The following is a 27,420-nucleotide window of genomic DNA, read 5'->3' as shown; positions in this document are numbered from 1 at the left end:
GGGCAGCTGGTGAGGCATGTCAGGCTCGCAGCCTGTGGGATGGATGAGTGGGACCGAGGGGTGTGGTGGGGACGGTAGGTGGGATGAGAAAAAAGTCCTCAGGATGGGGGGCAGCAGAGAAGAGGCAACAGGGGTACACAGTCTATGCTGGCGCCCAGTCCTCAGCCACCCCCGCCAGCAGCTGGCCCCCATCACGAGACCCCAGAGCCTCCGCAGTCACGGCAGGTTTATTGTTGGCAATAAGCACCTCGATGCTCTCCCGGGGGGCACAGCCCAGGAGCAGGGGGGGTGGCGGCTGGGAGCAAAGGGGGTGCTGAGGTCCAGGCCTGGTCTCCTGGGCTCTGCGCACCCTCCTGCCTCTCTGGGTCCGAGAAGTGTCAGTCCATCTGGGAGTGGGCCACCATAAAGGGTGGCTTCTGGCTGGCTCTGCCCTGGGCAGGAGAGGAGGGCCCTGGCGCAGCCTGGGGTGAGCGGAAGCGATGGCGGCGGGGAGCAGCCCGGCCTTACAGAGGAGCGAGAGCAACTGAAGCTCCCTGGAGACATCAGGTGGGCGATGACTGGCCAAAGCCTTGTCAGCCCTGGACTTCCGGAGCCCCCTGTCCCCTGACTCCCCCGGCCCAGGAGGGACCTGGGCCCTGCACCCCAGTAAGAGGGAGTGAGGCGAAATGCTGAGAGTGCGCGGGGGTCTCCCAGCACTTGGCAGGGTGCGGCGCAGCCTGCGGGGCATCCTCACGTCTGCAGCTCCAGGATGCGGCTCAGCTACGAGGGCGGTGAACCTGCTGGGCTAGACCTGTGGGCCTCCTGGAGGTCCCCGAGCACCTGGAGCAGCTCGGCCAGCGGGTCCCTGGGGGCTGGAGGGAGATGCGGGGTCAGAGAAGAGAGGGCCCCACTGGGGAGGGAGGCCCCACCCACAATGCCCAAAAGGGGGCTGGGGTGGGTGGCACCTACCTTCCCCAGGGCCCGTCGGCCCGCGGCCTGCCTCTGGGCCCGTGCTCAGCTGTCGGTGCTTCTCCCTGGGGGGAGAGGACAGGGTGTGAGGCTCCCATGTCCCCACAGGACCCAGGGTGACCCCAGCTGGGCCTCCTGAGCTGGCGGGGGTCCTGGGGGCAGGGGGCTGACTTTTCCAATCTACAGGCAGAGATACGGGCCCAGGTCTCAGCTGGCCCCCACTCACCTTCCTCGTCCCAGCTTCCAGCCCCCTCCCTTGGTCCCCCCTCTCCCCTCACCCCCCACCACCCCCGCAAGGGCAGTTTGGAAACCAAAGTTGAATCGTGTTGCTCCTGTTTTGGAGGGGCCCTTGGGAAGAGGGCCAAGCGGAACCTGAACATCCCCTAGTGTTAACTGCCCACAGGATGAGTTTCTTTCTTTTGGAAACAGGAGACAGTGATTTTTTTCTTTCTTTCTGGCCACACTGCACAGCATGTAGGATCCTAGTTTCCAGACCTAGGGTCAAACCTGCACCCCCTGCACTGGAATCACGGGGTCTTAACCACTAGTCCACCAGGAAGTCCTGAGAATGCTGTTTCAAGCGTGGCTCCTGACCGGCGTTCACCAATGGCACCCCAGGCCCCTCAAGTACAATCCTCTGTGCACTTACACAGAGGGAAGGTGAGCAGCCTCCGTGCAGACCTTGTGCCCCTTATTGAGGAATTCTATGGGCTCAGCCCTTTGACTGTCTCCCGGGTCTATTCTGGGAGAGATGTGTCCCTCTGCTGAGGCCTAACAAGCTCCTCCCCGTCAGCTGCCCCAGGTGACCCCAAGGGGTCAGTCTGGTCCCTTACTCCTCTGCTCATTTGCTTCTTCAACATTTACTAGAAGAAGAGAAATCTGTGCTATTTAAGCAAACAAATGTATGATAATCTGCCTCAGCAGCTGCAGGAAATTAACGCAGCAGGGGGCCGTGGACAGGTGGTCGGGCCAGAGGCTGGAGTTCCTGGTGGGGCAGAAGTTCTGGGCAGCAGGCTGGAATGGGCCGGGTCTGGTCAGAGGCTCCGGAGGTGGGGAGGCCCTCAAGGCAGGCTGTGCTGGTTAAGAGCCTGGGCACTGGTCTCACCTGAGCCCCAGATGGGTTGGGTTCAAATCTTTGCTCTGCTGCTTCCTGGCTTAAATGGGGGATGATAAGAATCCACCTGTTTCAGTAGCTGCAAAAGGTGGTTTTTAAAAAGCACCCCATGTTTTCCAAGCTGGAGCCAGGGGCTTCCCTGGTGGCTCAGGGGTAAGTAATCCGCCTGCCAAAGCAGAAGACATGGGTTCGATCCCTGGTCGCACATGCCTCGGAGCAACTGAGTCCGTGTGCCACACTATTGAGCCTCTGCTCTAGAGCCTGGGAGCCACAACTGCTGAAGGCTAGAGGCCCTAGGGTCTGTGCTCCGCAACAAGAGAAGCCTCCGCAGTGAGAAGCCCTCATGATGCAATTAGAGCGTAGCCTCCACTCACTGCAACTAGAGAAAAGCCTGCAAGGCAATGAAGACTCAGCACAGTGAAAAATATTTTAAAAAATAAAGTACAAAAATAAAACTAAAATAAGCCAGAGCCAGGGCTGAGAACCACTGAATTAAGTGAGTTGGCTGAGGGCAGTCCCGGTGCTCCGAGGGCCCCATAGAAGTGCTTGGCAGATGAGGGGGCGGAAATCAACCACAGCCTGACCCTGGGGCTTCCACAGCCCTTTGCACCTTCATCCAAAAGACAGCCAGCCTCATGCTGCAGAGATCCAGGCACACTGCCCTCCCCAGGCGTGGGTGCCCTAGCCAGGAAGGTGTGGGGGCTAGATCAGGAGGGAAGAGAACAGCCACCGTAGAGGAGCCCTGAGCCCGGTCCTGGCTCTGGCCACCCCGGCCCCCAGCACATCTCTGGGGGCTGCCCAGGCTCTGCCCGTGGGCCTCGCTGCCCCCGAATGGGCCTCCTTACCGCAATGCAGCTTCCACACCCAGCAGGTGCCGGTAGATGAGCTGAGCCTCTAGGTCGTGGTCGAGAGGGTCATTCCACTCCTGCAGGGTCACCCAGGACCGCGTCTTGTTGCAGCCCAGATCTGGGGCAGAGAGGGGACAGAGTGGTAGGCAGGCACTGTGAGTGTTCACATCTGACTTCCTGGAACGCGGATGGGGAAACTGAGGCCTAGAGAGGGCGAGGGGTGGACTCAGGGGCCCCCCACTGCAGGGCTGGGCTGGGGCACAGCCTGGGAGGTCTGGCCCAGGGCCAGTCGGTGGCGCCCACGCTTCAGGGGGCAGCCCCTTATCTCCCTCCTGTTCAGCTCCTGAGCAGTAACTGACATAATTGCAGGATGTGGAAGTTGTGCAGGATACAACCTAGAGTGCTGGACCACTTTCTGGAAGATTCCTGCCTAGAAGGAAGCTGGGAGCAGCCGAGAAACATAAGGTCATGGTAAAAGGAGCCAGGAGAGTTGTGCCTTGGAATGAGCTGGCTCGGACACATGCTGGCTTCAAGACCTTGGCACAGACATCTGCCCTTGCCAAGACTCAGTCTCCCCCTCTACAGTACGCGGCTATCAGGCCCTGCCTCATAGCACCCTGGAGAGCCCCGCTGCGCCACCGATGAGGGTTCTCGCCACAACGTTATAGCCGGAGGCTGCAGGCCAGGCCCATCAGCCAGAGACACACTCATAACAAGCTGCCACTGCTCCCTGTCAGAGCCAGAGCTGAGCATGAGTGGGTGGACCATCTTCCCAGGGCTTGGACCATGCCGAGCTACGGGGCTCAAGGCTCAGCCTGGCCTGCAGGCGGTGGGGGCCCAAAGTGCTGAGTGTCCTCTGTAACTGGGAAGCAATAATTTTGTAAAGCAGATACAGATAATGCAGGAAGATGTGGAACCTTCAAGAACATTGCTGTCCAAGAAGATAACCACTAGCTGCATGAGACCATTCATATCAAAATGAATTGAAATTAAAATAAATTCAAAACTCAGCTCCTTGGCTGCACTCGCTCCTTGGCTGCACTCGCCCCATCACAAGTGCTCAACAACCGCATGTCTGCAGCTGGCACACACACAGCATTGGGCCAAACAGATACACACCATTTCCATCATCACTGAAAGTTCTAGAAGCTTCTCTCTGCCATCCCTCTAGGGCCCAAGGCCCAGGGTACCCCCAACTCACAGCTCCAGTATTGGGCTGCCAGTGTGGCAATATGCAAATTCAGGAGCTCTCTTCAGCCCTCTTTAGCAAGGAATCCCTAAAGCGTGTTAGAACCCTGGTTCTGCAAGAAGCTCATTCATTGGGCTGAAAAAGGGTTCCCTGGGAAAGGAGTTCAGAAGGAGCTGGACTAGATGGCGGCAGATATGGGATTCTAACTCTTGCCTCCTCCAGGGTCTCTCAGGCACCCACAGGCTTTGTACACACCAAGTGGCAGGTCCCAAAACACCGGATCACGGGACCCTTTCTGCCCAGAGCACCTGCATGGCCTGGCTGGCCTCAGGAGTGCCCACAGGTGCCCTGGTGGCTCCCAGCTGGCCAGTGAGGTGGGGCTCCATAGCCCCATGTCCCAGGCAGGGGTCTGAGGTCTATGGGGGACAGACTCAGCACTGTGGGTTTCTGGCCTGCATCCCACCTGTCTTGTCCCTCTGGTGGCAGCAGCTCCATTTATCCCCGCGGAAGATGCCAGGGTGGTAGGAGCCCAGCAGGCCAGTGTTGTTAATGCAGACCTTCCGCAGCGCAGACAGCCACTGGTTCAGCTCGTTCACACTCTGCAGGGGATGAGGGGGAGGGGCCATGATGAGAGGTCACTGCCTCCAGGAAGCCCTCCATCCTTGAAACTGCCCTGCCTCTCAGGACTACACAGTCTTGAGACCTGGCTCAGCAGCTTTGGGGGAATTAGGAAAAGCTGCCCTTTCTCCAGATGCAGGCAGCCCATACCCAGCACATGGCCTGGTAAAGAGAGCGTAGGCTGGATTTCAGCCCCCACGGTCCCCTCGGCCAAGCCCCTGGGCAGTCCACAACCTGTCAATCATGTGTCACCATTTCTTCCCTGTGGCTCTAGACTCTGACCCATCAGGGAGTCCTCGGGGGTTGCGCCCCGTCGGATGGGTCTGTGACCTCCCACCCCTGCATCCAAGACAGTCACTCTGGGGAACAAAGCACGTCCCCACCCACTCCACCGTCCCCCTTGTTCAATGTCCCTGCTCAAATGCTGCCGTCAGAGGCCCTCCCTGAGAGCCCCTCCCTGCTGCACCCCACTCTGTCCCCTCCCTGTCTCTCTGTCTCCATTGCTAATGTCAACAAAGCACTGACATTAAAATAATGTCAAATATTTTCACTGACATTTAAAATATCTATTTACGGATCTATCTCCTTCCCTGCGATGGAAGCCCATGAAGGCAAGGACTCTGTTCTGTCTGCTGCAGTACCTGCATCACTTAGATTAGTGCCCAGAACCTAGAAAGCACTCAATGAATATTTTTTAGATGAATGAATAAATGAGTGAGTGAATGCGTTAATACATGAAGAGGAGAAAGGGATCCGAGAGAATCACCCACAGCCACACACTTGCATAAACGTGCGATTGTTATGTGTGGATACATACACACACACACACAGAAACACACAGACACCAACTTGAGACAAGTTCCAACAAATGTATACAATGTGAAGATTCAAGACACGGGGACACACTCATCTACCCGCTGGACCGCCCTGAGACCTAAGACCTATGCGTGGGTGCCAAGACAGGGCCACACAGACATGGGCATGGCCTCCCAGGCACCCAGACCCCAAGAGACACACCCACGGCACTCACATCAGCTTTCACACCCATGCTGTGCCTGATACAGCGACAGGCGGTCAGAGGCTCACTCAGCCTTCACTCCAGCCCACCCAGGGCGGGGCGGGGGGGTAGAGTTTCCCACGGGACCCCCACTGGCCGAGGGCTCCCCTCCACACGGCCCACACCTTGCACTGCAGGTAGGCGGTCTGGAGCTTGCCCGCATCATCCGTGTAGATAACCTGCATGACGTGGGAGCTGCTGAAGCTCTTCTCCTCCACCTTCTCTGCTGCCCGGATGTTGGCGAGCTTGATGAGGGTGCTTTTCTAGGGGGACGGGGACAGGGGAAGGGAGGCGCAGGCCGAGGTCACTCCCCTTCCTATTTCTGGGCCTCAGTCTCCCCTTCCGCAGCACCAGGGGTTGGCACTGGGGATCCAGAGGACCCACCCTCCCAGGAGTCTGCTCTGAGAGTGACCTCAGCCAGGACAGAGTACAAGCACTCAACCTGGCCTCTTGGGGGCCTGAGCATGCCTCAGTGCCCAACTCGCGCACACCCCTGACCAAGAAGCCAGGGCCAGACACTGCAGCCACGGCCCACCCCAGGACCCCCTAGAAAGAGGACCTTCTTCCTCACAGGTCTTAAGTCACCCTATGGCTGCCACCAGGAGCCGGCCCCTGCCTGGCTTTCTTCTCCGACCCCGGTGGTCCCTGAGGTGGGCTAAGAGGAAGGGACAGGTGCCTCCAGGGTGTTCCAACCCCTCAGAGCCCCTCTTACCCTCTGGTGCCCTCACCCACCTTGGAGCTGGGGGTCTTGGCAAAGCTGAGGGCCTCCGTGGTAAGGGAGAAGTGGAGCTTCTTGAAGGAGGAGGACGTGAGGGGGCCTTTGCCCTTGGTCCTATGGATGAAGAGTGGCCCCTCCTTCACCGGGGGTGCCTGCAAACTCAGGGCCCGCTGCAGGTCCAGCTCTGCGGGCCAGGGAGGGAAGGCAAAACGTGAGCCCCGGGCGGCAAGGGCTGGGCCGGGGGCGAAGCAAACTTCAACATCGGGCTGTGGGTGGAGTAGCGAGAGGCACTGAGTTGGGCGGGGCAGGGGGCGGGGCAGGGGGCGGGGCCGCGCCCTGAAGGGCTCACCGTCTTTCTCCTGGATGTCCACCAGCTTGGTGATGAAGTCCTTCAGCTGGGCCACGCCCTGGCGCACCGTGGGCTGCAGCGGTTCCATCCAAGCCTCCTTAGCCCTGGAAGCTGGCGTGTCCATGTTGCCCACATTCTGGACCGCCTAGGGGTTCGACAGCAGGAAAGGCCAGACTCTGCTAGAGTCAGACGCCAGGCGACGGCCACTCCCGGCCCCTCCCCCCCGCACCCAGTCTGTGCTACTCCCACTGTAGAAATGGAGGCAGAAGGCGACCCAGGCTCTGCTCAAGGACCCACTCTATCCCACTGGGTACCGGAGCGGGGCAGGGGCGGGGCACGGGTCACAGTTTGCGGACTTCAGGGAACTTATAGTTGGGACTGAAAGTGAAAGTGAAGTTGCTCAGTCGTGTCCGACTTTTTGGGACCCCATGGACTGCAGTCCACCAGACTCCTGTTTCCATGGGATTTTCCAGGCAAGAGTACTGGAGTGAGTTGCCATTCCTTCTCCAGGAGATCTTCCCGACCCAGGGATCGAACCCCGGTCTCCCACATTGTAGGCAAGACGCTTTACCATCTGAGCCACCAGGGAAGTCCACAGTTAGGAACTACTCGGGCCCAGTCTATTGACCTTCTGTGGATTTCATAGCAGACTTTGCTCCACTGGGTACCCTGGCCCCAGCCTGGTGCCAGGGAGATAAGGGCAGCCTGGGAGTCCGTAGATCTGAGAGTTAGAAGGCCTCGGTTCTCCCAACAGGCGGTGCGACCAGGCCTTGGGCACCCTCCAGCTCGTAGACTTGTTCCCTTAATCATGAGACTGGGCGACCATGAGAAAGCTATGAAAACTATGATGTGCAGCGCCACAGGAGGGTCCCGGCGGCCTGTCACAAGGCGTTCCTGGAGCCAGTGTGAAACACAGTGGGGAACCCAGCTGGGCATCTTCCGCTGGGGTCCGCAGACCCGCACCTTGGCCAGCAGGAGCAGGGTGCGGCTGGTGCGGGCGTCCGCGTGCCGTTCTCGCAGGTGGAAGAGCTTGGGCGCCAGGATGGCAGGAGAGACAAAGCGCAGGCACAGGAAGCTGGTGACGGCGATGAAGGGCACGTTCTGGAGGGGCGCGAGAGAGTGGGGGGCTGGACTCTGCGAGGCCTGGGCTCTTTTGACAGCTCCCTTCCCTTTGGGACTCTCTCCCTAGCTCCCGTGATCTTCCTGACCCCGGCCCCAACCTGGGCTTCTAACCATCAATCAGGCCCCTTCCTACCAGGCCCTGAGACACCCGCCCCTTCTTTTCCCACCACTTTCTCCCCTCCGTCCAGCCCCACCGACAGAGGGCGCACCTCGTCCTGGGCGCTGGGGAAGCGCTCGCGCACGCGCCGGAAGAGCTGGCGGAAAGTGGCCCGGACCACCGCGGGGCACGCGCGAACCGAGCGGCTGAGTGCGCTCAGCAGCGCCCCCAGGTGGGCGCACAGCGTCTGCACGCTCTGCTCCAGCACCTCGGCCTCGGTCTGCGGGCGGTGCAGTCCAGAGCACCTGAGTGGGCCCCGGGGGCGGGCCCGCCGAAAGATCGAGGTCAGCGCCTGCACCCACGACTCGGACAGGGGCGCCCGGAGACACAGGTGTAGAAAGACATCAGCTGAGACAGGGACACAGTCAACGCACAAATGGGCAGAGCGGACGAAAGGCCGACTCAGGCAGAAACACACGCACACTTGCACAGAGGGTCTGACCCGTCCCCCTGTCCGTCCCCCACCCCACCCTCAGGGATCACCCCTGGCCTCACCCTACATCCTTGACCTCCACCTTGCTGGGATCCAGCTCCACGTACTTCTTCTCCTCAAATACCCTGTCAATGATGGGGCCCAGGACTCCGTGCAGATACCGCATCCCTGCCACCTGGGGGCCACCGCGAGCCGCGTTGGTCCTGCCTCCCACCTCCAGCTACCCTCCCTCTCCCCGCAGCTGGCCTCCCAGCCACCATCTGCCTGCTGTAGCCACCTAGGGTAGAACCTGGCACACACAGGGGAAGGCTGCTCAACAAATTGCAGCTACATGAATGAATGAATGAATGAATGAACGGAATTCTTAGCCTTAAAAGGCCCTGGACAGGAAACAGATGAGTCAAGTTTAAGGTGCAGCTCTGTCTCTTGGCCTCTAGGAATCTCAGTCTCCTCCTCCATAAAACAAAGACAATATACCATGCAACCTCACCTTCAGAAAAGACTCCATGGACTTGGAGGCCAGAGAATTGCTCCGGAACAGGGTGTTCGCCTCACCTGCAAGCAGAGGTTCCCGTGGATAGGGGGTTGGGAGAGTGACAAGGCTTTGGGGAGAAGGATGGAGGAGCTTGGGACTAGGGGCTCCTTGCTGACCACTCAGTAAAGAGCCTCCTGGCCACCTGTCAACTCAGCATCCCATCTCTGCCTTTTGCTTTTTCCTTTACTTCCAAATCTGACCCGTCTCCCTCCTTAACTGGACCCATCGGCCTCCTGCAGGAGGACTCCGGGATTTCTCCCCTCCGACCATCCCTGGAGTCCTAGGCTCCTGGCCCTCCACCCCCACCCAGTGCCCTGACAGGCCACTCCCTCCCAGGCCTCACTGGTGCGGCTCAGCTCCAGCTGAAAGAGCAGGTCCAAGAAGTCTTTGGCCAGTCCCTGCCCCAGGAAGAGCTTGAGCAGGGTGGTGGCCACCTCCTGGCGACACTCCGTGCTGGTCGTCTCCTCAATGAGTGAGATCAGCTGCCCTGGGCCCTGCAGGGGGCGGCGAGGAGAGGCGGGGCTGCAGGACACACAGGGGAACCCCAACCCTTTCCTCTGAGGGCCGCAGAGGACCACGGGGAAGGGGGCCCACTGTCCCAAGGGACGGAGGGGCCCGGGGCACTGGGTGGTTCTGACAACTCAGATCTTCGCTCTTCAGAGCATGTTTAGAAGGACGGGGAGGACACACCCAGGGTCCCTGAACCTCCCGCCTTCCCCGGGGGACCCTCACCTGGGTGCCCGGCTTCACCTCTCGGCACAGCAGCTGCACCAGGGGCTGGTAGCAGCTGGATGGCAGCACCGTCTCGTCCCGCAGCCGCACCTCCAGCTGCAAGGAGCCCAGGTGGCCCCTGGAACGGGCAGCCCGTGACCTCTCCACCAGGGACCCAGGCCGCCCGGGGCCGGCCCCTTCCCTACTGCCTCTGTCTTCCCTGCTGTCCCTCTGAGCCAGCCGGCCCTCCACTGGGGTTTCCTCGCATTGTCTCTCCCCACCTCCCATTCTCTGCCCTGGCTGATCTGTTTGGAAAGCCCTTGCTGCCTCCATCCTCAGGGGAGCTCCATCCGTCTTCAAGGCCTGGCTCCCTGCCACCTCGAGACTCCCGAGGACCCCAGGCTTCAACCATGTGGGCGTGCTGGGCCCCCCGGCCTTGAGTTTGTCAACTCCCAGAGAACAGCTCCCATGTGTATGTTTTACACTGGAAGCAAATCCCCAAGCTTCATGACAACCTGCCAGGGGAAACTGAGGCTCAGACTGGGTAAGCAACTTGCCACATTAGACCTAACTTCCAAGCTCCCCTGTTCTGGCCCCTCCTGGGGAGGCCGCTGACCAAGGCTTGATAGTCTCTAAGGCCCCCCACCCCCATTGCCTGCAGGACAGCCCGGCTAAGTGACAAGTGACAAGACTGCCGTGGCTGGTTCTATGGAAACGTCTTGGAGTTGGACACGGTGGTCCACCCAACCCTTGTCCTGACGAGGGTGTGTGGTGGGGGGGGGGTCTGGGACCTCCTGTGGACACACAGAGCTGAACCATTCGAGGTGGGGACACTGCTGTTCCTCCACTTCCGGGCTGAGGAGAGGACAAGGGCGGGCCAGAGGGCTTCCTTATAGGGTTGCCAGATTCACAAAATGAAAATACAAGGCACTCAGTTACACTGAGTATCTTAAATATAAGTTTGTCTCATATACTTCATGGACATACACTAAAAAATCAGTTCAAGGTTTATCCCAAATTCAGCTTCACTAAACATCCTGTATTTTATCTGGCAACCTCATTCCTGGAAAACTGGGGGGAGAGTGAGAGCTATGGCTCAGGGACACTGACTCAGAGCTCTGGGGACTTGAACTCTGGTCTAGGGTCTGCAGAGACACCCTTAAAGGGAAAGTATCTGAAGGCTTGTTCTAGAATCTGCCAGAAGACTGAAAGCAGGAGACTTGTACTGCCTTGGAGCTCTGAGGTCAGGGCTGAGTCCAGGACTGTCAGAAGGGGAAGAGGAGAAGACGCTGGCCTGGTGGACAAGCGCACAGGAAATCCGGGGCCGATCACTCCTGGCCGGCACACCTGCCTGCCTGCTGGAGCCGAGGCTAAGCCTCCCAGGGCCCAGACCCGCCACCCCTGTGGCCAAGCCCCAAGCACTTACTCTTCCCGCCGGCTCTTGGACTGGTCAGGCTGCAGCCGGAACCAGCCCTCCTCCCGCTGGGCCGCCCACAGTCTCTGCACGTTGACCACCACCTGGGAGTAGGACAGGCCTTGGTTGTTGGCGGGGGAGAGGTGGGGACGACCCGAGGCTGGGATCCTCGTTTCCCTTCCTTGCCAACCACTGTTCTTTTGAGAGGGGGTACCTGCTGAGGGTCCCTGAGCACCCGGGGGGTCCCGGGCCTCCTGGGTGGCCCTCTGTGGGATGGGATGGCCGGAATGGAGGCCAGCAGGGGTGGCCTGAAGGGGCAGGGTGCTCACTTTGCCCAGGAAGTCGTTGCGGCTGACAAGGTCCCAGTCCCAGGCCTCCACGCACAGCACCTCCGCCGCCCCCTCCTCCAGCTCGAACTCAAACGTCTCATTCCAACGAGGGTAGCATGACTTTTTCACGATCTGCCCCAAAAGAGATCACTGATCACTGGAGGCGGGCTGACTCCACCAGTCTCCCCAGGGCCACCTGAGCGCAGGGCCACCCCACACACCTCCCTTGGGTTCCCCGAAGGGGCTCTGAGGCAACAATCTCTCCTCGTCCGCGCAGAGGCCCCGAGATAGCAGAGGTAACGATTCCATGTCCAAACCCCTACTCACTTCTCAAGTGGGGAAATCGAGGCCCAGAGCGGGTAAGACACTAGTCCAAGGCCACACAGCAAAATGGTAGCAGGCTGCCCTGAGAACCCAGGTCTCAACGCCCTCCCCACCAGGGCTGAGCACCCCCAACCCTGGCTTTTTCCCGGAGTTGAGAAAAAAAGCAGTGTGGGCAGGGGGTGGACTTGGCAGATTAACCCCTAGGTGGGCAGACTGTCGCGGCACACCGTGCACCCTGGGAGAGGCCACCCTGCTTCCCAGAGCCTCCTCTGAGAGACTGCAGACCTCAGCTGACCTCCCCGGTGATGGTCAGAGAGGATGAGGCCATGAGGGCCTGGGCGGGTCCTGGAGCCCCCCGGCCCGCTCCCGGCCCTCCAGCCTCCTCACCGAGGTCTCCTGCGTGCGGCCGTTGTATCGCACTCGGACAAAGGGGTCAGATGCGCCATTCCGGTCCTTGGGGGCGAGGTCCCTGCGAGGGACCAGAGCACCCATTTGTCACCCAGCCTCACCTAGGTGGACACCCCCCACCCCACTGTGGGGTGACCCTACACCAGGCTGGAAAGGCCTGGGCGCAAGCTGGGAGGCTGTGGAGAGTGTCTCTGCATTTTCTAGACCCTGACTCCCACTGCATTCACCCCATGGACCCCCCCATGTGTTCCCCACACCAGGGTAAGGGTCCTCCAAGGCCCCTTCTGACTCCTGCTGCACCTCCTCGGGCGGCAGGGACGCGAGGCGAGTGCAGCCTGGAACAGCCTGGCCCAAGGGCGCACCTCGCTGCCCTCCGTTCCCAGGGCCAGGCTCACCTCTCTGAGCCTCGGTTTCCTCATCAAGAAAGTAGAGAAGACAATCCCTTGAATGGAGGTAACGGGCTCCTAGAAGGCCTACCCCCTCCTACTTGAGGGGGCCCTTGGGGAGCAGCCCCCACCACCACCCTGCCCTCTCCCCACAGCTGGTCCTTCACCAGGACCAAATCTGGCCACGGCGCCCCCGGCTTAGCACCCTCTTTGGAAGAATCACAAACCCCCCGCCCCGCCTTCCCTTCCCCGGAAATATCATTTTCTGTTCTTTTTTGTCTTTTCCAGTTTACGCCTCTTGTGACTGCTTCTCTTTCCTTCTCAGAACTGCCTATTAAAATTCCAGAGCGTGGCCTTGAGAATCTGCCCAGAAACAGGAGGAGAAAATGTTCTTCCTGCCTCTGCAACAAAGGCAGCTCCTTAAGGGGTCAAAAGCCGAGGACAGCGGGGGACAAGTCCTCTCACACACCAAAGGGGGGTCTGACTGACCGCTGTCCCCCCTTCGCCCCCAACCCCGTCACTTGCTAAGAGGAGGCCAGGTCATGTGTGCATGTGTGTGAGTGTTCATGTGAGCGTGTGAGCACTCAGGTTACACAGCCTGGCCTGGGCGAGGCTGAGGATGGAGGAAGTGAGTAGGCAGAGGGGTGGACGGTCCGCGAGGAGGACAGGGCATGAGGGGGTGACTGTATGTCTGTCCAAGTGCAGCCCTTTTCCCTGGGACTGGCTGTGCGTGTCCCAGCCCCAGGACGCAAAACTAAAGCCCAGGGGAGCCACAGGCCTCACGTTCAGGAGGCAGGCCTTCCTCCAGAGCGGCCAGCCACCCCGCGGGGACTCCACAGGTGCCGGCCGGCTGGTGGGTCCCTCCACGGGCCGCCCCCGCTCCCGCCCCGGAGGCAGGCAAGGACCCGGTGGAGGTGGGTCGGAGCCAGAAAGGAAGGTGCTTCTCACGGAGTGTGTGTGACTCACACTCAGGCCCCGACGGGAGTGGAGCTGCAGCTAAAAATACCCTGGTTGGGGCGGGGGGTTCCCTGGCACAGGTGACAGCCCCAGATTCCCATCCAAGTCACTCTCCCTCCGGGGAGAACCCCACCCTTTCCTCTGGAGATTTTCAGCAACTCCTTTCACCTCCCCCGCACCACACTACCCTATCGAGGGCTGCCCCCCAACCACCCTACCCTATCGAGGGCTCCCCGCCAACCCCACAAGTCAGGTCAAGTTGACACTGAAGTTAAACCCAGGGGAAGCCCAGTCCTGGCACTGGGGCTGGACGATCGGGGAGCAGGGTCCCCTCCCCCATCACCCCCACAGCTCGAGGATGCCTGGAAGTCCAGCATCAGAGCAGCATCCTTGCCCTTAAGAGACACAGCCTCCCACGGGGTCACCAGGGCAGCATCTTCATGTCCCCAGTCCCCCCCCAGAGCCTGCCGTCCAGGGAGGAAGCCTGGTGGCATCAGGGAGAGGAGGCCTAGCACCCACGGTGGGCTTCTTTAGTTCCAGGGGGCCCCCTGCCCAGCTCCCCACAGCTCACCTGGCCTCCAGCACAGAGCAGCGCAGCCTGCAGGCCCGGGTCCCTGGCACCACCTCCAGCCGCAGGTGGATCTCACCTTGCACCTCCTCATCAGGGTCGACCTCGGTCAGGTGGGCCCACCCACTGAAACCTGAGGGGCCTCAGCTCAGCTAGGGGCCTGGCCCTTCTCCTGCAGCAACCCCCGCCCAACGCCCCGGGCCCCTGCACGATTGCCTTGGGGTCCTCTCAAGCTCCCGGGAGACCGGGGCTGCTGCCCCCAGTGGCAGGTGGGGACACCGAGGGTCAGGAGCTGAACAGCAGTGGGCTCAAAGTCCAAGTCCAGCCTGGTGCCAAGCTGCATCTGGTGGCCCTGCCCTTGCCCCATCCTGGGACTGGCCTCTCTGCCTCAGTTTCCCCATCTTAAGAGACAGGGAGAGTGGGCTGCCGGGAGGAGGACGCGACAGATGGGGGTGCGACAAGGGGATGGCATCACGGGGGCCAATGGCCCCTGAGTGGCCAGCTGGGGCCACAAGCAGGAGAGGACTCAGGCCTGGCAGGGGCCAAGAGGCCCCGTGAGTCAGCAGTGGCCCTCCCCCCGTGCCAGGCCTGCCCCAGCCTCAGGGATGGGAGCAGGTGTGTGCCAGGGAGGCCCCTCAGGAGTCACGGGGGCTCAGGCCAGCAGAGCCTGAAGCACCTCTGAACTCCTGGTCTGAACCTCCACTGGCAGATGGTGACTCAGCCTGGAGGAGGCGGCACCAGGTCACATGGCCAGGCTGGGGCAGGGCTGACCCCTCCAAACACTGTCAGTGTCCCCCGAATCCTCCAGGGGCTCTCTAGCCACGCCCTGCCCCAGGCCAACCCCCTCGACTGAGGACACTGGGGACCAGGCCGAGGAGACCCAGTGGGGCACACAGCCAGCCAGACTGCGACGAGGTGACCCCACCCCTTGACAACGGAGCATAAAGAGGCCCCTTCCTCTGCGTGCAGAGATCTCAGATCTCACTAGCAGCCCCTCATCCCCCCGGGGGATGTGGGCCCAACCAGGGGGGCAGAATGGTCCCAGCTACAGGGCAGAGACCAGGGAATAGGCAATGGAGAGGGCCATGGGCCCTTCTGGGGAGGCCCAAGATGGCTTTCCTGAGCACAGGGGACTGAAGGATCCCAGAGGAAGGTCTCGGAGCAGGGGATGGGCTGGGGACTGGGCAGACCAGTGTGGGGGAGGGCAGGGGACGAGAAGCCAGCATGGCCTCCCTCCTGGGGTCTTACCCTTAGGGTGAGCGGCCAGCGTGTCCCTGGTAAGGCAGACCTTCCCAATGACATCATCCCGGCTGGAGGGTGGAGAGGGAACCCGAGTTGGGCAGGGCTGGTGCAGAACCAGAGACCCCCAACCCACCCCACCCCCTTCAGGGCCCCTCTTGGGAGCAGGGAGGCTGACAGTGCGGTCACTTACAGGAGCCTACATGGAGCAGGACCCGTGACCCTCTGGCAGGCCCTCTCAGGGGCATGTGTCTGCACGTGGACTTACGCATGTGCCCACCTACATGCCCAGCTCTTCTCTCCGGGTGCCTGTTTCTAAGCTCACATCCCCATGCACACACAGCGCAGCACACACATGCACGCGTGGTGGGGTGTGAGCATAGTGAATCCACCCACACGGACACAGACACTGCACATCTAAGCCCTGTGCCCTGCAGGTCCCCTGGGCTCCCCCTCCTTCCAGGCTGTAAAGAGGAGGCAAAGTGACCCGCAGTCCCAGAGAGGGACAGGGGCGGGGTCCGGGCCCGGGATGGGGAGCGCGGTTGCGCCCACCTGAGAGCATCCTCGTCCATGACGTAGAAGGCCACTGAGTGGAAGGTGGGCGGCAGGTGCACCTCGTACTCCTCGCCCCAGAAGGGGCACAGGGTCTTCCACACAGTGGCTGTCCTGCAGGAGACAACCCTCAGCACCGCCCACAGACCCCTGGCCGGGACAGGGCGGTGGGCGCTGCGGGGCTCGAGCCCACCTGTCCCCACATCCCCCTCCGTTTCCCGGAACGACTGCTCTGCTGGGTGATGATTCTCCCTGTCCCTCCATCGTCCGCCGCCCATCATCCCCTCCTGACCATGCTCTCTGCCCTGGCTGGGGCAGGCACTGGCTGCATCTGTCAGGCGACTTTCCATTTGGGGAAACTGAGGCCAGAGTTGGCAGTCACTGGCCTCAGGTCACACAGCAGGACAACGGCAGAGCCAGGACCGGAAGGCTAGCTTCCCAGCCTCCCTGGCTCCTGATACTGAAGAGACTCTCTGAGGGTGGAGGCAGGGGGATGGCCAAGCTGACTCTGGGGACAGACGGTCCTCCTGCGGGGGAACCTGAGAGCCAAGGTCTGGAGCCTGCCCCACAGAGCCAGCTCTGGTTCATCCCAGGGCAGAACCCTCAACTCATAGGGCTCCAGACACTTTCCTGATGGTCCAGCAGTTAAGACTCTGTGCTCCCACTGCAGGAGGCGTGGTGAGTTCCATCCCTGGTCGCAGAATTAAGATCCCGCATGCTGTGCGGTGTGACCAAAATAAACCCGCCAAAACTCCTAGGGCTCAGCAGGGTAAGCTGAAACCCTCCAAGGACCTTGATGAAGGCTCAGGGGATCACCTTCACCCCAACCACTTCTTGGACAGGCCACTTGAACTCTGGGGCCTTGATTTCCCTGTCTGTCCTTGAGACAACCCAAGCAGTCAGGCATCTCCCCACCCTGCTCACCCCATCCCCCACAGTGTCGGTGCTCTGGAGAGAGCCTGGAAAAAAGCACGCTGTTTGCAGGTGGGAAGCACTGTGGGGCTGAAGTGACCGCCTTGGCTATTGATCAGCAGTGGGCACCCCAGTGGGCAGAAGGGTGGAGCGGCTCTGGCCATGAACTTTGGAGGCAAAGGCCTTCGTGGGAGAGGGTAGCAGACAGCAAAGACCCTGCCCAGGATCATGGGGCCCACGGGGAAAGGGATGCAGCACAGGGGAAGTGGCCGTTCTGGGCAAATTAGCTTTTTTTTTTTTTTAATGGGATGTGATGCTGTTGTATGGAGCTCATGGTAAGTATTAAACTGCAAAAGGTTTAGCATAGGGCCTGGCAGAGTCCATCCTCCCTGAGTGACAGCTGTGGTTACCCGCCATTATCCTCTGGCCCTTTGGCCGGTTGTAAAGTTGTCAAGAGGAACAGAGTGGGTGGGAGGCCCTTGGCTGAGCGCCCAGCCCACAGTAGATAATCCCTCTATGGGCGTTAAGGTCAGTAATTAGCAAGGCTAGTCGGTCTTTTCTCACCTCCCAGCAGGCTGTCAGGGCCTAATGGGCCCCAAGAAATCAGAAGCTGCAAGCCCTGGCTATCTCCATGCAAATTTCACACGCCCTTAGACGTGGGAGTTGGGGGGCGGGGCGGGAGGAGTGGGCGGGGCGGGAGGGGCGGGGGCGGTACCTGATGATGGGCTCATTGTCCACCTTCACGATGCAGTAAGGGTCGCTGCTGCCGGTGCTGCAAGAGAGGGGAGGGACTGATGGGGGCGGGCGGGCCATGCGCACCCCTCCTCCCACCCCAGGAGAAAGGACAGTCCAGGCTGAGGCACCAGGTCCCAGGCTGGGACCCAAAGACTACTCAGGCTGAAAAGTGTGCCCCCACTCTTGGGCTGGGAGGGGGCTGGTGAGGCAAAGGCAGGAACCTGCACCAAGGCTCCCCAGCCACTGCCTCTCCAGCTCAGGACAGGTCACTTCTTCCTGCCGGCTCCCACAGCCCCCCAAACCCTGCCTCGTCCAGGGGAGGACAGAAACAACAGTCACAAAAGCCCCTCCACCACGTCAGTCTCTCCTCTGAGCCTTGGTTTCTGCTGTTCCTTCTGCCTGGACTGCCTTCCCACTCCTCTGAAGACCCCCTCCCAGCCCCCCTCCTCTGAGCCCTCACCTGTCCCAGAGGCAGGGAGTAAGGTCTCCCCTCCCATCCCAGCACCGCTAGTGACATACCATCATCAACTGCCTCCTCTGCCTGACTACAACCCGAGAGTAGGGACCACTTCTGTGTTGACAGGGCTTGGCACAAGACTGGGTCCCCGTGAGTGTTTGTTGAGCGGCATGAATGAATGAATGGACATCCATCAGCCTCAAGCTCCCTGCCATCTGGGAAAGAATAAATAGGGAAGGAAAGCCAGGATGGCTTGGTTCCTCCTGTCTCTGTTGCCGGGGGATTCCTGGGGTTGAGGGCAGCCCTGGCCAGGCCCAGGGTCACTCCTGAGCAAGAAGCAGGAGTGGACTTTCTCCAGAAGTGCCCTTCAGGTCTGCGACCCATAAAAAGGAAGGAGATGTTGGATTTGCATGTTGGAGGTTGGGGAATTCCAAGCCCAGTTCCCTACTCAAAAGGGGATCTTCCTGCAGAGGAAGCTACTGGAGACAAAGTTCTCCTGCCACTGATGGTAAATGTCTCCCAAGACTCAGTCCCTCCTCCCCGTAGACTGGGATCTGTAACGCCACCTCGCCACCTCACAGGGTAGCTGACTTGATGTGAGGGCCAGCCCACAGACTGTGTTTAGTAACCGCCCTGGACTCTCTGATCTTCTGTTTGTAACCCTCTCCCATTGTTCAAGAGCCCTGCCCCCTTGTTGGGAAATTAAGGTTCCACTTGCCTTGCAGCAACTAAGCCCCAGCAAGGCAACTACTGAGGCCTCGAGCCACAACGGGAGTCCATGCACTGCAGCTAGAGAAGATCCCATGTGCTGCAATTAAGACAGTGCAGCCAAATAAATAAGTAAATATTTTTGTAAAAAAAGAGTGGGCATTTAAGGACCTGAGCCCAACGGTGGTCCCTGGCCAGCTGTTGGGACTTGTGCTGTCTGCCCTGATGAGGCCCTTGGGCTGGGCCCCTTCCCACTTCTTACCCAAACCACTCACTGCTGCTGCTGGCCCAGCCTGGCTCCTTGCGGGGCCTCTATATTTAGGGCCTTGGCAGTTTCCAGGCTGTAGAAGGGGGAGGATCAGGGCAAATCCTGAAATAGCCCCGGGATTGTCCCAAGGGCCGCTGGGCAAGGGAGCCAGCGGGTCACCAGTCACCATGAGACTCAGCTCCTCTCTGGCTAGCCCAGGCACCCGAGGATGGGGAGGAAGCAGGACAGAACCGAGCGGGCTCTGGAAGCTGTTCGGGGAGCACTGCTGGGCCCTGTGCCCTTAAGGGGACTAAAAACCCACGAATGGAAGTGGCAGAGAGGCGGGTGGCCACTGTGTGATGACCGCCCCTCCTCTGAACTGTTTCAGTCAAGATGGTTCACCAAGAATGAAGGCGAGCTCCCGGTCCTCAGAGGCATCCAAGTGCTAGCTGGAAGGGATGTTGCTCGTGAGTCAGGCTTGGGGCTCATGAGGCCCAGGGGTGCAGGCTCACCACCATCACCCCTGCCTCCAGCACTCAGGGAGGGCCTCCTGAGATTTCTGAACCCCTGCCATGACTGAGGCAAATGCTTTGCATGGCATTTGCAAGGCTGGGTACCCACTGAGCCCCACAGCAAGCTTGCAACCTGGGTCCAGATAGGATGCTTGGTCTGTCAGCAGAAGAGTGGATTTGACTCCTGACTTCTCTCCCTACCGGCTGTGTGGCCTTGGCAAAGGACTTCCACATCCTAAGCCTCAGTTTCCCCATCTACAAACGTTTGTTGGAGCAGTGTTCGGTCGCTCATTTGTGTCCGACTCTTTGTGACCCCATGAATGGCAGCACGCCAGACTTCCCTGTCCTTCACCATCTCCCACAGTTTGCTCAAATTCATGTCTATTGAGTCAGTGATGCCATCCGAACATCTCATCTTCTGTCACCTCCTTCTTCTCTTGCCCTCAATCTTTCCCAGCATCAGGGCCTTTTCCAGTGATCAGGTGTATAAGGTAGATATGAGATGACTCATTGGAAAAGACCCTGATGCTGGGAAAGGTTGAGGGCAAGAGGAGAAGCAGGCAGCAGAGGAGGAGATGGTGGGATGGCATCAGTGACTCAATGGACGTGAATCTGAGCAAACGCTGGGAGACAGTGAAGGACAGGGAAGCCTGGTGTGCTGCAGTCCATGGGGTCGCAAAGAGCTGGACACGACTTGGCGACTGAACAAAGAGGACTGCATGGGAAAGGTCCTCAACACATCTGAATCTCCTCTACCATGGAGCAGGTGTCCCTGAGGGCGCCGAGAACGCCGAGACAAATGAGTCATGGTTCCTGTGCTCAGAATCATGTGGCACCGGCAGCCCACAAAGGAGCAACTGGTACCAAGGGCTTCATCCTAACTCCAGCTGACCCAAAGTGCTACAGGACAAGGAACCCTGCCCAAGGGCGCCAGAAAAAGCTCTGGAGGGAAGTAGAAGTTTGGAAAGGGTCCTGAAGGATGAATAGGAGTTTTCCAGCCACCCCTGAAGGGAAGTGCTTGAAGGCGGGAAGACTCATACATGTGCGAGAGCAGGGGAGTGGGGGGCCAACAGCCCAAATGTGAGGGCCTGAGGTGGCGCGGGTTCACAGCTGGATCTAAGAGATGGTTGATGAGTCAGAGCTGCCTATACCAGCCACTATGGCGAAGACAGACCAAAAGAGGGGAGGGCAAGGGAGTACACAGGAGGGCAGGGCAAGCAAAGAGATTCTGGAGGCAGAACCCACAGAACTTGGTGACCCCTCCCCTGGGGATGGAGGCACCCGCGAAGGTGTCCCTCCCTTGCGCAGGGCTGGGCTGGGGAACCGGGCATCAGGGCTCCCAAGTGGGCAGAGTGCACAGTTTCACTGCCCTCGGCTGCTAAGAGCCTGGAGTCAGGCACTAGGGCCAGTGCTGCGGGGATGGGGAGGGAGGCGACAGACGGAGGGGCTGCACCTCCCAGCCGCCACCAGCCAGAGGAGGCCAAGCTGACCTAGATACCGGTGCCAGCAGGGGGCGGGAGGTTGGGGGGGGCGGCGGGCGGCCGGTGCTTGGAGGCTGGGCCTGGAGACCGAGACCCTTCTCAAAGCTCATCTGCCTCCCCACCCGAGAGACCACATTCCCAGCTCCAGCTCCCCTCCCCTCACACAGCGAAACCCACCTTGACACAGCCCGCCCAGCACCCTCCCTCACCCATTGCCATGGCAACTGCTGAGCCTGGCCTCCTCAGGCCCAGGGGGCCTTGAACTGGAACTGCTCGTGGCGCTGAGCGTGCTGGGAAACTCACGGGGACCACTGTGCGAGCGCGCAAGGGAGGTGCCTGAGCCCCCTCCTCCTACGCCCCACTCCCGGGTCCGCCCCCCTCGGCATCCCGGCACCCGCTGAGGAGCCAGGGGTGGGGAGGCTGCCAGCCAGCAGACTTTGGACCCTAGGCTGCCTCCGGGCTCCCCCGTCCCCGCCCCTCCTCCAGGCAGCCAGGCCCCTCAGGCTTCATACTTTCCATCACCCTCCACCGAGAGGGATTTCCACCTCCAGTTTACAGCGGGGAAACTGAGACTTGGTGGACAATGAGCCGCCCAAGGCTCATAGGAGGGAGGCGGCAATGGCATCAGACAGCTCAGCTCTGGCATCTACTGAGAAGGGTGGCGGGGGAGAGGGGGGTGCTTTGGAAACCTCAAATCTGGCCAGGGGCCAGGGAAGGTCCTAGATGTCAGTGCTTGTGAGAAGCCCTAGGATTAAGACCTTGCTCTGCCACCTGGGGCCAGCATCTCCCTGTTCTCGGAGCCTCCGTTTTCCCATCCGTAAAATGGATCAGTGACAGCGGCCTTGCTGGGTGGTTTTAAGGGTTAAAGGCTGCTCCTCAGGCAAAGCTGAGGACACAAGAACAGTGACTCCCTAGCCACCCCATCCTGCACAGATCCTGCCTCTTGACCAATAGGTCTACTCTTCCTTCCCTTTTCAAAGGCACAGCAGGAAGCCCCAGGGCATTTCGGGTGCAGGGTGCATACTGCCAGGAACTAAGTGTTTCAGAACTACTGAGGAAGATCCTTCGTTTTTAGGGGGGCACTCCACCCCCTCCAGCCACACCCCCCGCAGTGCACAAAGACAACTCCTTTTCGATGTCACCCCCATGCCAGCTACACTTCTATCAAAGCCCCTTCCGCTTGTGGGCCTCCGCCTTCCCTCCCCGTTCACTGAAGGCCCCTTATAGACCCCCCGCCCCCTCCCCAGTCCCGGGCCCTTCCCTGTCATCCCCTGTCCGGTGTTCCAAGCAAATCTCACTGTCCCCGTTTCCCTGACTGTCTCCCACCGCAGCCGCACTCGCCACACCCTCGCCACCACTGCTCTACTTGCGGGCGGGCCGTGTAGACCCCAGGAAGGTCAGGCGGGCATAAGGGGCAGCACCCCTCCTGGACAGTTGGGGTTTCCATCCCCAGGCTTGCTCACATGTCCTTGGCGGGCAGGTTCTTCCCCTCCACGATGCGGATGGACAGCGAGCTGCGCTTGGCCATCGCGGGTCCGCGACGCGGGGTCCTTGGCCAGGGGAGCCGGACGCCAGGTTTCAGTGCAGCTGCCGGCAGGCGGGCGGGCGAGCGAGCGCTGGACTGGGCGCAGGAGGGGGGCGGGCCCCGCAAGACGGGGGAGGTAAACGCGGGGGCGGGGGAATCTTGTCCACTTCATTCACCCCCGCCCCCGCCCCACGTGCGGAGACACAGCGCCCGGACGAACCAATCGGCGGCCGGGGCTCCCCAGGGTGGGCGGGGCCGGCCCGAGCCGCGGCGTTCATTGGGCCCCTGAAGCGGTGTGAGGGCGGGGCCTGCTCCGGGCGGGGGCGGGCGATGGTTGGTCCCGGCTCTCTGGTGGTGGGGAAGCGGAGGGGTCAGGGGCTCCCCGCTAGGCGAGTGGAGACTCAAGGCCGCAGGTGACGTGCGCCAGGACCCGCGTGGGCCACGGGCGTGGTCCGAGTGTCTGTACCCAGGCGTTCAAGGGTGTGGGCCCGAGTGTGAGCTGGGAGGCGTGAGCAAGCGCGGGGATGCGCGGGTGGGATCGAGCGAGGACAGCGCTGGTCCCCGGAGGCTAACTCGGGGAGGCCCCTGCAAAGGTGTAAGTTGAACAAATGAACAACCGGATGAATTTAGCAAACAACAGGTGTGTTGGTGTTAGAGTCGCGGGACCCAGAAGGAGGTGAAGCGGGGCAACTCAAACGTCCTGGGGATCCAGAGGTGTGGGGATTAGTCTGAAAAAGCCGGATTATTTGGGGGAACCTACTTGGGAGAAGGGGGCGTCCTCAGTTGTCATCTCATTTTGCCTTTTACATGCCCGGAGTGGGAGACTGGATGAGTAACTCACGTTCACAGAGGGAAAATTATGTGCTGGAAGATCACACAATTGGCCCCTGGTGGGGCTAGGCTAGGCCTCCCCAGAACTTCGGGCCTGACTGGGGACCTTTCCACGCGGGCAGGATCCTTCTTTGAGACTCAGTGTGCCCCTTCCCAAATCTAGAAGTCACAATCCGGGTCTGGCACAGTGGCAACTGGCCCTGGCAGCTGACTCGGGGGTGGGGGGGGGGGCGGCGGGGGGGAGTGTGGGTAGGTGGGAGAGGTATCACCCCAAGCATGACTGCAGACTTGGGTCCTCACCCCAGTCCCACCACTCCCTTGCTGGGTGATGCTGGATGGCTTCCTAGACCTCTCTGAGCTGGTTTCATTCCATCACCTGCGTCGCTTCAGTCGTGTTTGACTCTGTGCGACCCCACCTGCCAAAAGCACCTACCAAAAGGGCTCACTATGTATGCGGGTGCCCAGCAGGTTCTGTTTTCTGTTACATTTTGTCTTTCCTGTTTTGTTATTTATACAGTTACACGCATGCTTTACCGAATTCAGAAGGCATTGAAGGTTTACAGTACCTTCAGTGAAAAGTCAGTCTCTTCTCTCCCAGCCACACAAATTCCTTCCCCTGAGGCACCCACTAGTCCTGACACCTTGTGCGTCCTTTTGGACTCAGTCTCTGCCTACAGTGCATCAGCAGACATGTATTTTGTTTTCCTTTTTGTACACAAATAATGGCTTCGTGGTTACTCTGAGAGTTTCACTTTTTCTGTCTCAGGGAGCCATGCATGCTGCTGCTGCTGCTGCTAAGTCGCTTCAGTTGTGTCCAACTCTGTGCGACCTCATAGATGGCAGCCCACCAGGCTCCCCCGTCCCTGGGATTCTCCAGGCAAGAACACTGGAGTGGGTTGCCATTTCCTTCTCCGGGAGCCGTGCATATCTGTACACAAAAAGCATCCTTGTTCTCTTGGCCGTTTACCCAGTTTTCCTTCGTGTGGAGGTCCATCCACCACGTCTTCGATGTCCCCTGTCAGTGGATGGGCAGGGTGTCACCATCATTTGCTTTCACCAAACAATTGCATGGCTCACACGTGTAACAGGATGGTTTCTCAGGGTATCTGGGGCTATTTTTTCAGGTAGTTTATCAAGGCCATTATCAGTTCAGTTCAGTTCAGTCGCTCAGTCAAGTCCGACTCCTTGCAACCCCATGAATCGCAGCACGCCAGGCCTCCCTGTCCATCACCAACTCCCGGAGTTCACCCAGACTCACGTCCATCGAGTCGGTGATGCCATCCAGCCATCTCATCCTCTGTCGTCCCCTTCTCCTCCTGCCCCCAATCCCTCCCAGCATCATGGTCTTTTCCAACGAGTCAACTCTTCACATGAGGTGGCCAAAGTACTGGAGTTTCAGCTTTAGCATCATTCCTTCCAAAGAAATCCCAGGGCTGATCTCCTTCAGAATGGACTGGTGGGATCTCCTTGCAGTCCAAGGGACTCTCAAGAGTCTTCTCCAACACCACAGTTCAAAAGCATCAATTCTTCGGTGCTCAGCTTTCTTCACAGTCCAACTCTCACATCCATACATGACCACTGGAAAAACCGTAGCCTTGACTAGACGGACCTTCGTTGGCAAAGTAATGTCTCTGCTTTTCAATATGCTGTCTAGGTTGATCATAACTTTCCTTCCAAGAAGTAAGCGTCTTTTAATTTCATGGCTGCAGTCACCATCTGCAGTGATTTTGGAGCCCCCACAAATAAAGTCTGACACTGTTTCCACTGTTTCCCCATCTATTTCCCATGAAGTGATGGGACCGGATGCCATGATCTTCGTTTTCTGAATGTTGAGCTTTAAGCCAACTTTTTCACTCTCCTCTTTCACTTTCATCAAGAGGCTTTTTAGTTCCTCTTCACTTTCTGCCATAAGGGTGGTGTCATCTGCATATCTGAGGTTATTGATATTTCTGCCAGCAGTCTTGATTCCAGCTTGTGCTTCTTCCAGCCCAGCGTTTCTCATGATGTACTCTGCATAGAAGTTAAATAAACAGGGTGACAATATACAGCCTTGACGTACTCCTTTCCTATTTGGAACCAGTCTGTTGTTCCATGTCCAGTTGTAACTGTTGCTTCCTGACCTGCATATAGGTTTCTCAAGAGGCAGGTCAGGTGGTCTGGTATTCCCATCTCTTTCAGAATTGTCCACAGTTTATTGTGATCCACACAGTCAAAGGCTTTGGCATAGTCAATAAAGCAGAAATAGATGCTTTTCTGGAACTCTCTTGCTTTTTCCATGATCCACCGGATGTTGGCAATTTGATCTCTGGTTCCTCTGCCTTTTCTAAAACCAGCTTGAACAACTGGAAGTTCACGGTTCACGTATTGCTGAAGCCTGGCTTAGAGAATTTTAAGCATTACTTTACTAGTGTGTGAGACGAGTGCAATTGTGCGGTAGTTTGAGCATTCTTTGGCATTGCCTTTCTTTGGGATTGGAATGAAAACTGACCTTTTCCTGTCCTGTGACCACTGCTGAGTTTTCCAAATTTGCTGGCATATTGAGTGCAGCACTTTCACAGCATCTTTCAGGATTTGAAATAGCTCAACTGGAATTCCATCACCTCCACTAGCTTTGTTCGTAGTGATGCTTTCTAAGGCCCACTTGACTTCATATTCCAGGATATCTGGCTCTAGGTCAGTGATCACACCATCGTGATTATCTTGGTCATGAAGATCTTTTTTGTACAGTTCTTCTTGCCACCTCTTAATATCTTCTGCTTCTGTTAGGTCCATACCATTTCTGTCCTTTATCAAGCCCATCTTTGCATGAAATGTTCCCTTGGTATCTCTAATTTTCTTGAAGAGAGCTCTAGTTGTTTTCCTCTATTTCTTTGCTTTGATCACTGAGGAAGACTTTCTTATCTCTTCTTGCTATTCTTTGGAACTCTGCATTCAGATGCTTATATCTTTCCTTGTCTCCTTTGCTTTTCGCTTCTCTTCTTTTCGCAGCTATTTATAAGGCCTCCCCAGACAGCCATTTTGCCTTTTTGCATTTCTTTTCCGTGGGGATGGTCTTGATCCCTGTCTCCTATACAATGTCATGAACCTCTGTCCATAGTTCATCAGGCATTCTGTCTATCAGATCTAGTCCCTTAAATCTATTTCTCACTTTCACTGTATAATCATAAGGAATTTGATTTAGGTCATACCTGAATGGTCTAGTGGTTTTCCTTACTTTCTTCAATTTCAGTCTGAATTTGGCAATAAGGAGTTCATGATCTGAGCCACAGTCAGCTCCTGGTCTTGTTTTTGTTAACTGTATAGAGCTTCTCCATCTTTGGCTGCAAAGAATATAATCAATCTGATTTTGGTGTTGACCATCTGGTGATGTCCATGTGTAGGGTCTTCTCTTGTGTTGTTGGAAGAGGGTGTTTGCTATGACCATTATCAGTCATCCTCAATTGCCCCCTCTGACTGGGCATCCCTCAGGCTTGTTCCCCCTCCCTGGGTTTGGACCAGACCATCTGGGGAATGAGAAGAAGCTATGTTGGCTTCTTGGTAGATTGGGGGCTCACTGCCCCCCACCAGGCTGTACTGAGGCCTGGTTGGTGGGTGCTGGGCAGGGAGGGTCCCTGCCAAGTCTAGTGTTTGGTGTTGCTGCAAGGATATTCTCCTCACCTAGACGGGAGACACACTGTTCTCCCCAGAGCCTTTAGCCTACTCATCTCCAGGCCAGGCTCCCCTCCCCTACTATGAATTCTAGACCCCAGGCCAGAATTGTCCCCCAGAGAACCTCCACTTTGTCACAAGAGCTTCTGGAGTGTAGCTTCCAGAGGGAAGCTGGGCCTCCCTTCTGTGTTCTCTGCTCCATGGAGCAGACATGAACAGATCCTCCCAATTTCTGGGCGCTAGACCTTTAATGATGTCACTCACAATCTCCTTAGCTTTGCAGAGGGCCACGCTTCCCTGGTTTCTGATCCCAGGCAACACAAACCAGCTCTGACTAATACAGACAGAAAGGGATTCATTAGAGGCTGTTGAGCGTGTCATGGATGCT

The 27,420-nt window shown here is 58.7% G+C and overlaps 1 protein-coding gene across 2 annotated transcripts; it reads right to left on the bottom strand.

Moving 5' to 3' along the window:
* Positions 1-211: 211 nt before the first annotated feature.
* Positions 212-22,686, bottom strand: RASA4B (RAS p21 protein activator 4B). Of its 2 annotated transcripts, none has more exons than XM_019988098.2 (21): positions 22,492-22,686; positions 17,604-17,660; positions 15,977-16,090; positions 15,434-15,495; positions 14,189-14,318; positions 12,254-12,335; positions 11,543-11,674; positions 11,226-11,317; positions 9,821-9,938; positions 9,432-9,582; positions 9,044-9,108; positions 8,616-8,728; positions 8,173-8,365; positions 7,805-7,942; positions 6,842-6,986; positions 6,507-6,676; positions 5,900-6,037; positions 4,563-4,698; positions 2,908-3,028; positions 949-1,013; positions 212-851 (listed from the first exon to the last, which is right to left on the bottom strand). In XM_019988098.2, exons 1-21 carry the CDS (start codon positions 22,554-22,556, stop codon positions 760-762), a joined length of 2,379 nt encoding a protein of 792 aa, XP_019843657.2. In that variant the 5' UTR covers positions 22,557-22,686; the 3' UTR covers positions 212-759. The 2 variants fall into 2 exon arrangements, with proteins under 2 accessions (XP_019843657.2, XP_070636184.1); XM_070780083.1 differs by lacking the exon at positions 22,492-22,686 and adding an exon at positions 18,143-18,284.
* Positions 22,687-27,420: the final 4,734 nt, after the last annotated feature.

The sequence above is a fragment of the Bos indicus genome, chromosome 25 (assembly GCF_029378745.1).
Source record: "Bos indicus isolate NIAB-ARS_2022 breed Sahiwal x Tharparkar chromosome 25, NIAB-ARS_B.indTharparkar_mat_pri_1.0, whole genome shotgun sequence".
Taxonomy (NCBI): domain Eukaryota; kingdom Metazoa; phylum Chordata; class Mammalia; order Artiodactyla; family Bovidae; genus Bos; species Bos indicus.
Note: the sequence above shows the minus strand (reverse complement) of the source record. Positions and strands in the feature narration are given on the sequence as shown.

Bases quoted from the DNA above. Each gene is read 5' to 3' on its own strand.
- RASA4B (XM_019988098.2), bottom strand. From the start codon at position 22,556: ATGGCCAAGCGCAGCTCGCTGTCCATCCGCATCGTGGAGGGGAAGAAC. The intron at 9,583-9,820 runs GTGAGGGTCCCC...CGCCCCCTGCAG, and splicing joins AGGTGAAGCCGGGCACCCAG to GGCCCAGGGCAGCTGATCTC. The intron at 852-948 runs GTAGGTGCCACC...ATCTCCCTCCAG, and splicing joins GCCGACGGGCCCTGGGGAAG to CCCCCAGGGACCCGCTGGCC.